At 58.3% G+C, this 8179-nt stretch overlaps 1 protein-coding gene across 1 annotated transcript in view; it reads right to left on the bottom strand.

The window, feature by feature from the left end:
- Positions 1-8179, bottom strand: part of RPTOR (regulatory associated protein of MTOR, complex 1) — a 448104-nt gene that overhangs the window by 3324 nt on the left and 436601 nt on the right. Inside the window, exons 29-33 of the mRNA XM_011967646.1 lie at positions 5266-5372; positions 2834-2961; positions 1522-1608; positions 443-559; positions 24-153 (exon numbers count right to left, since the gene is read on the bottom strand). Of these exons, the coding sequence (XP_011823036.1) occupies positions 24-153; positions 443-559; positions 1522-1608; positions 2834-2961; positions 5266-5372 (569 nt within the window). The remainder of the gene's footprint in view (positions 1-23; positions 154-442; positions 560-1521; positions 1609-2833; positions 2962-5265; positions 5373-8179) is intronic.

The raw sequence follows: 8179 nt of genomic DNA, 5'->3' as shown, positions 1-8179 counted from the left end.
CCCCCACCCGCCGCTGCACTGACCCAGTGTGGGTGGAAGGCCAGGCAGCTGATGGCGCCGACCCGCTGGCCCATGAAGCCGTCGTAGTACTTGATGTTGTTGATCAGCTCGCCGCCCCCGTTGTAGATGGCGGTGAACTGATTGACGGAGCCACTGTGGGGAGAGAAAGGGTCCCAGTGTCACTGCCCTCTCCTCTGAGGATGGAAGAAAGACAGGTGCACAGGCCGAGACTGCAGGGACAGGCCAGCTCGGGGCAGGTGTGACCCTCTGGTCACTCTCACTGAGGACTCGGGCCTGGCAGAGATCTTTTGTTTTTATGTCCCAACAGCAGTGAAATCCTCCCCTGCCCTCCTTCAGCTCCTGTGGGGCAGGCACACAAGAGCCTCGTGTTTGCACAGAGGCCGCAGGCAGGGAGCGCGGAGGCCAGGGAGGCGGAGCCTACCATGCAATCAGGTCCGCCTGGGGGTGGATGTCCAGGGCTGTCAGCCCCTTCACGATCTGAAGCACATTCACCGACTCGGGCATCCGGGGATCAAAGATGCGCACGTCTCCGTTGACGCTGCCAAGAGAGGGTCACGGTGACACCTCCACCCGGAGCCCCCAGGAGGGGCCTGACCGGGGGACGGCGGAACTGGGTGTGGGGGTCGCACGCCTGTTTGCACACACACTGCTCAAGGAAAAGGCTGCCTGGATGCTCAGCGCCCCTGTGAGGGCTGCCCAGGCCGGGCCCAGACACGCCCCCGCACCGGTCTCAGGGTCAAGGCTGCCCCTCGAGCTCCCTCAGAGCCAGAAAAGGCCCTGAGTTTTCCGGCCTAGAGAAACGGCCACGAGCACAGACGCAGGAGGAGGCTGTGAGCTACTGGTTTCATTTCCAGCCAGAGATTAGATTTCATGCAACAGGGGCCTGCAGTCCTGGGAGACAGAGCCTAGATGGCGGGCTGCGGCCTGAGGGATGGCCTGGACCTTTTGAGGCCCCGTGGCTCCTGCCTTCCACCCTAGCAGGCGTCCATCCCAAGAGTTATGTCTGGTTTTTATATCACAAACAAGGGGGGAAAGAGCATCTCTTTGAAGAAATGCTGGCTTTGTGTTCATAAATTACATTCTGCTCTCCCTTTAATAGGCAAATAAATATTCCCTGCTCTTGGTGCTGTATTCACCAAGCAGCAGAACTGAATTTACGTGCAGACAACTGCCACATGCTTGGCGGATGCGCCGCCCCTGCCGCTCGGCCACCCCTGCTGTGGAGGGAGAGCCGCTGCCCAGCTCCCCCCGGACCCTCCGTGCGGCAGCCCAGGAGTTCCCACAGCGCCTGCAGGTCAGGTGTCCCCCAGCAGGGGGAGCAGCCGCGCCCGGGCCCCTGGGGGCTGTGCCTGACCTTTCTGGCCAGTTCCAGGGCAGGAGTTAATTACTGCCCGAAATGCCATCCCCTTTCAGCTGTTTAAATACCAAGGACATATTTTAAAAGGAGGGGAAAATAATGTTTTTACAGCAGAACGGCTGCTAACTATCGGCGCTCCTCACCTCACGCTCACGATGTGGCCGTCGGGGCGCTTCTGCAGGGAGGCCTTCACCACCCAGGCTGTGTGCTCCCGGTACGTCATGACGCGGCTGCAGGGGAGGGCGCGCTCAGCGTGGGCTTCCCCGAAGGACGTCCCCACCCTTCGGGGCTCTCACCGGGGGCTGCCCAGGTCTGCCTGTGCCAGCGGGTCCGCACCAGGGGCTGCCCAGGTCTGCCTGTGCCAGCGGGTCCGCACCAGGGACTGCCCACGTCTGCCTGTGCCAGCGGGTCTGCATCAGGACTGCCCAGGTCTGCCTGTGCCAGCGGGTTCGCACCAGGGACTGCCCACGTCTGCCTGTGCCAGCGGGTCCGCACCAGGGACTGCCCACGTCTGCCTGTGCCAGCGGGTCCGCAGGCCCTCGCCCGTCTGCTGCCCAGGAGGAGCTAGTGCCCACGCAGGGTCAGAGCCCCCTCCAGGTGACCTGCTCCAGCAGAGACCCCGTGTCCTCCCCAGGCCGGCTCAGGGCTGGGCCCTAGGTCACCGTCAGGCCGCTGGAGGACTGTCTGAGCCACATGGGAGCTGCCCAGAGATGGGGGCCAGGCGGCCATCGCAGCGCTCCCAGGCCCTGCCCACCCTTTGCTTTGCTTCCCTCAAAACTCCTCACTGTGCCTCCCCGATCTGTGCAGACTGGAGGGTTAGGAATGAGCATCCCAGACCTAAAGCTGATGAAGCTGGGGGCACAAGGACCTTCTGGGAATCCTCGCTCTGTGCCGGGTGAAATTTACTTCTGCGGCGTCAGCCGTGTGGGCCAAGACAGACTGTTCCCCGCTATGCCCGGGCAGCGCCTGCCCACAGGGTGCTCGGCGGAGGCAGTGCGGGGCTGCTGTGCCCATGCGTGTGCCCTCAGACATCCCTCCCTGGACACTTGCTGCGTGACCCAGGAGGTGGCAGGCAGTGGCGGTATTCTGTTCAGGTGAGCTCAGAGGTGGCAGGTGTCTGGCTGGGGCTCCCGCCTCACCCCGATAGCCTCTGTCTCCAGTCCACTGGCTCATCCCACACGGCCGGTACCCCGTGCTCCTCCACAGGCTGTGGGACGGGCCTCTGTGGGGGAGCCCTCTGTGGGACGGGCCTCCGTGGGATAGGCCTTGGTGGGACGCGCCTGGCGGTTTTGGGGAGCCCAGCAGGACTGGCCTAAATACTCCATTGTGGGCTCCTGGGGAAGCTTTGCATCTCACTGAGAAACCTGGACCCAACCAACTGGCAGTGACACGGCCTCTACCACCTGGAAGGCGCCCTGCCACCACTGGGGGAGGGAGAGGACAGGGCCAAGGTACCATTCGCTGAGTGCCATCCTTCTGTCGTAGACGCGGATGGAGCCATCACCGAGGCCAGCCACGATGAGTGAGCGGTGGGAATCACAGGACAGACTCGTCACGCAGCTGTCTGCGCCCGTGGGGATGTCCTAGGGCCAAACACAGGCAGCCCGGTGAAGACCTGGGCACTGAGCTCCCTCCCTGCTGTCCTGCAGCACCAGGACCCGTCTTGCTGCCTCCCTGGCTGTGGGGATCCCCCTGCCTGGCTGCAGGGGCCTTTCTCCCTATCCAGGGAAGCATCAAAGGCCCGGGGAGCCCAGGAGCCCAGGGAGAGGCAGGGGCTGGCAGGGCACTGAGTCACACCCTGGTCCGTTGGCCTTGGAGGGACGGCCCTGAGGCCCTGGGTGCCTGGGCCCCGAGCCAGTGAGGCAGAGCCCAGCCTCACCCCGAGCGGCGGCCTGCAAACGCCTCTGGGAAGGACTGGCTGTCAGTGCCAATTAAACTTCCAACCTCTCTCTGCTTCCTGAAAAGGAAAGCAAAGCACATTTTGGCAAGGACTCCTCACTGGCTACTTCTCAGAACTTCTAATGAGCTACGGGATGAGTCCAGGAGGGGTCGCCTGGCTCCCTCGGGGGCTATAAGTGCTGGAGAAGTGGGGGTGGGGGGCGATGGCACCTGCCAGGGACGCAGGAGGAAGAGGGCCACGAGAGGGAGAGCGCTTTCCACGCATGAAGGACGGTGCTGGGTTGTGTACTCCAGGAGGAAACCCAGGCGTGGGGACGATGGGGCCGGACCCCTGCGAGGGGCAGAGGTGGCTCTGGGAACACCTGCTGCGCTCTGTGCCTCCACGCACCTCTGCAGGAACAGCACCTGCCCCGCAGGCCACCCGGGCCTCTAGGCCCCAACTGGTGACCAGACCCTGGGGATCAGGGTATCCACGCTGTGCCCTGAGGGCCACGTCTCGTGTGGAGCCACAGTTCCAGGCAGGCCCAAGACCCCTCCACCCCAAAGAAGGTGCCATGAAAGCTGCTGGTGCCTTGTGGGATCCATGGTCAGGTCAGAGGAGACGCCGCCCACAGGGAGAGGCCTGGGCCAGGTTCTCAGGCTGCTGCTGCCCAGAGCAACCACAGCGGCTTTGAGCAGCTGAGGGTGCCCAGGCCTCCCCTCTGCTGGGCCTGCACCACACCACCCTCTACGGCAGGGCTGAGCCATCCCTCCTGACACCAGACGGCCTGGGAGAGAGGCTGGGGACGGCCTCTGCTCCGCACCTCTCCCTGGGGAGCCGGGGGAAGGGAATCCTGGCTCTAAAGCCACCTCAGGCACTGTCCCTCACAGTATCTGTGGTCTCGCCTCTGCTCCAAACGAAGTCAATGCAGGTAGATTTCTGCTGAGCGCGGCCTCCTGAGGTCTCTACCACTTTTCCAGGCTGTTTGGGGCAAAACCAATGTACTCCGCTTTTTGTCAAAACTGAAAATAACAGATGCTTTAAGAGGCAAAGAGGCTTCTGGCCAGGCGCAGTGGCTCACGCCTGTAATCCCAGCACTCTGGGAGGCTGAGGTGGGTGGATCACGAGGTTAGGAGATCGAAACCATCCTGGCTAACATGTGAAACCCCATCTCTACTAAAAATACAAAAAAAATTAGCCGGGCGTGTTGGCGGGCGCCTGTAGTCCCAGCTACTTGGGAGGCTGAGGCAGGAGAATGGCATGAACCCGGGAGGCGGAGCTTGCAGTGAGCTGAGATCACACCACTGCACTCCAGCCTGGGCGACAGAGTGAGACTCTGTCTCAAAAAAAGAAGCAAAAAGCCTTCTCTAGTGGCTCACACCTGTAATCCCAGTGCTTTGGGAGGCCCAGGCAGGAAGATTGCCGGAGCCAGGAATTCGAGACCAGCCTGGGCAAATACTGAGACCCCCGTCTCTACAAAAAGTTTAAACAATTAGCCAGGCGTGGGGGCGCATGCCTGTAGTTCCAGCTACTTGTGGGGGTGAGATGGGAGGATCACGTGGACCAGGAGGTTGAGGCTGCAGTGAGCTGTGACTGCACCACTGCACTCCAGCCTGGGTGACGCAGGGTGACAGAGTGAGACCCCATCTCAAAAAAACAAAAACAAACAAAAACCCTACAAATAATCATTCTAATTTACAATGGCTCACCCTACTGATTTCTGACATTCCTTAACTTGCAGAGAGAAGACCCTACTTGAAAACACTCACAGCTGGCACAGGCTGAGCCACACTAGCGCGGGGCTGAACGCTGCGGTTCACCTGCATCCACAGGCCTCAGGCAGCCCATGTCTCCTCCCGGCATCGTCCCGGCACTGTCCTTCCAGGCCCTGCCTCTGCCCCTGGGATGGCCAGGCCTCACTGCACACTGTGCTGGGCTCTGTGATGAGGACCAGCCCTGCACACACTGCCCCACAGGCCTGGGGCTTGGGGGACACCCGCATGGTTACCTGCACCTTCATCTCACGGTCTGTGTCCCAGATCCGGACGATCCGCACGTCCCCCGAGCTCATGAGGAGGCCGGTCTCCTGCTCCCAGTCCACCACCATCCCGGCTCCTGGAGAGACACAGTGGGACGCGGCGTCACCCCATGGGCCCTCGCCTTGGGCAGGCTTTGGGGCCTGCTCTGGGCGGCCACTTGGCCAGGGGCTCCAAGGAACCCCTGCCACCACTGAGCCCATCTGGTGGGTCCATATGCCTCACATGAGCTCCTGCTGGGGCCCCTGGTGTGCCCCACGTCCAGGCTGGGGCGACAATTCTGAGCTGGAACTCCGAGCCTTCCCCTGACTCGCCTATGACCCAGGCATCTGCTAGAGGGAGCAGCGCCTTCTAAGAACGTCTACGATGCCCGCCGTCTGGACACCTGGGCAGAACTGGCAGGTCGCGGTGACTTTAGGAAGGCTGTCAAGGCTTGAAGATGAGGGTCCTCCATTTGGCCCTGTGAAAGCTGGAGGAGGCCAGTTCTTCTGAGACCAACAGGAGCTCAGCATGGGCCATGGGCTGGCAGACTCCAGACAGCCAGGGGCTGACTCCCGACGGCCGGCGTCAGCAAGGGATGGACGGAGAGAACGGGGCAAGGGCTGCCCTTTGTGCAGGGATTAGACAGAGCAGAGCAACCCCACCTCACGTGACGGCCTCTATTTAAAACCAGATTCAGTTCTAGAAGTGTAATGGTAACTATTTTAAATACAGAAAGGAACACCACCGTAATCCTTGACCCACCACTCAGCTCTGACTTTGCTAACTTTTTACCATTGTTTGCTCTTTTTTTTTTTTTTTTTTTCTTAGAGAAGCATAATTTTAGACACAGTAAACGCATCGTCTGCCTCTGCCCCTGCCCGTGCCCGGGAGAGCCGTCCCGTGGGCTGAGGGCCCCTCCCAGGGGCCGCTGAGGTTCTCCTGCTTATGCGCCCATCGACAACGTACCACGCCTTCCACATTTCAAAAAGCCTCTTCAATGTCAAAACAGGGCCTCCCTTCTGGCGACTTGCTTCTTTACTGTTAGGCTTTGAGGATTTATCTGGCTCAAGACACGCAGCTCTGGTTAACTCATTTAATCTTGTGTTACCTTCCACTGTACAACTAACCCTGTCACTGGAGCTGCCCCTGGCTTTGTGAACCATGTCATAGTCAACAACTTCACGTGTCCTTGCAGGTGGAGAAGGAAGCACCTAGAAGCGGAACTGCCAGTCATGCGTCTTGCATGACTCCGATCTCCCCAGGGAAGGCCATTTCATTTCCCAAATGGGTGACCAGCTACACTCCTGGCAGGACACACACAAGCCAGTGTCCCCAAATCCTTATCGACGTGTGGTGTTTGCCGTTTTTTTCACATCAGTCGCACATATTTTTATATATATTCTGTAACTCGTAGATACTGCAAATATCCTTTCTTCTTCTGCCACTTACATTACAACCATGACGTTTTTCTTGTGGTCATGAAGAAGTTTGTAGAGTCAAACCTATCGACGTCTTTACCCTCGGTCTCCTGTTCAAGCTGTCTTTTTGTTCCTCACGGTTATGAAGATTTCCTCTTGATTCTTCTCTGAAAGGGTTAGGTCTCTCGCTGATGTGTTGTGTGCATAGTGTGAGATAGGGGTGTCACCGCATGTTTTTCCATAGGGCACCAGCTGTCCCAACACCATTTAGCAACATGGCTCCTCCCGCAGTGTGCAGAGGTACCCTGCCACTTGCGGCCCTTCTGGGCTCACTGCTGCGCTGAGGGCCCTGGTGCCTCTTGGCCTGGCTGCCCTGCAATTGCAGCTTCTTAATGCCGTCCGCGCCTCTTCAGTATTGCCTCGGCTGGTCTGCATTTTAGAAAAATCTCTCCTGGGAATAGAATCAGAAGTGTATGAATAAATGCACAGATTAATTTGAGAACTGCCAGTCTCACGATGATGAGTCTTTTCATCCACGGCTATGGTGCTGTCAACACTGCATGGGTCTTTGATAGTCTTCAATGAGAGTTTACGCTTTGATCTGTGAAGAAGGAGCATGTGTTGGATTCATTCCTAGGTATCTTGCAGTTTTTATTCCCGTGCTCCATGATTTCTTTCTTTCTTTTTTTTTTTTGAGATGGAGTCTTGCTCTTTTGCCCAGGCTGGAGTGCTATGGTGTGATCTCGGCTCACTGCAACCTCTGCCTCCCAGGTTCAAGTGATTCTCCTGCCTCAGCCTCCAGAGTAACTGGGATTACAGGCACCTGCCACCACGTTCAGCTAATTTTTGTATTTTTAATAGAGATGGGGTTTCACCATGTTAGTCAGGCTGGTCTGGAACTATTGACCTCAGGTGATCCATCTGCCTTGGCTTCCCAAAGTGCTGGGATTACAGGCGTGAGCCACCACGCCTGGCCCATGATGTTTTATAATTACATTTTCCAGTTGTTAATTGCTGGCATACATACATTCTTTATTTTACTTTTGAAATGCAGTCCCAGGCCAGATATATTTACACCTGTAATCCCAGCACTTTGGGAGGCCGAGACAGGAGGACTGGTTAAGCTCAGGAGTTCAAGACCAGCCTGGGCAACATAGCGAGACCTTGTCTTTACAAATAATAAAAGATTAGCCAGTGTAGGCCAGGTGCGGTGGCTCACACCTGTAATCCCAGCACTTTGGGAGGCTGAGGCGGGTGGATCACTTGAGGTCAGGAGTTCGAGACCAGTCTGGCCAACATAGTGAAACACTGTCTCTACTAAAAATACACAAAATAGCTGGGCGTGGTGGCAGGTGTCTGTAATCCCAGCTACTCAGGAGGCTGAGGCAGGAGAATTGCTCGAACCTGGGAGGCGGAGCTTGCAGTGAGCCAAGATCCGCCACGGCACTTCAGCCTGGGCAGCAAAAGTGAAACTCCGTCTCAAAAA

Source organism: Mandrillus leucophaeus, unplaced genomic scaffold (genome assembly GCF_000951045.1).
Source record: "Mandrillus leucophaeus isolate KB7577 unplaced genomic scaffold, Mleu.le_1.0 Scaffold1, whole genome shotgun sequence".
Taxonomy (NCBI): Eukaryota; Metazoa; Chordata; class Mammalia; order Primates; family Cercopithecidae; genus Mandrillus; species Mandrillus leucophaeus.
Note: the sequence above shows the minus strand (reverse complement) of the source record. Positions and strands in the feature narration are given on the sequence as shown.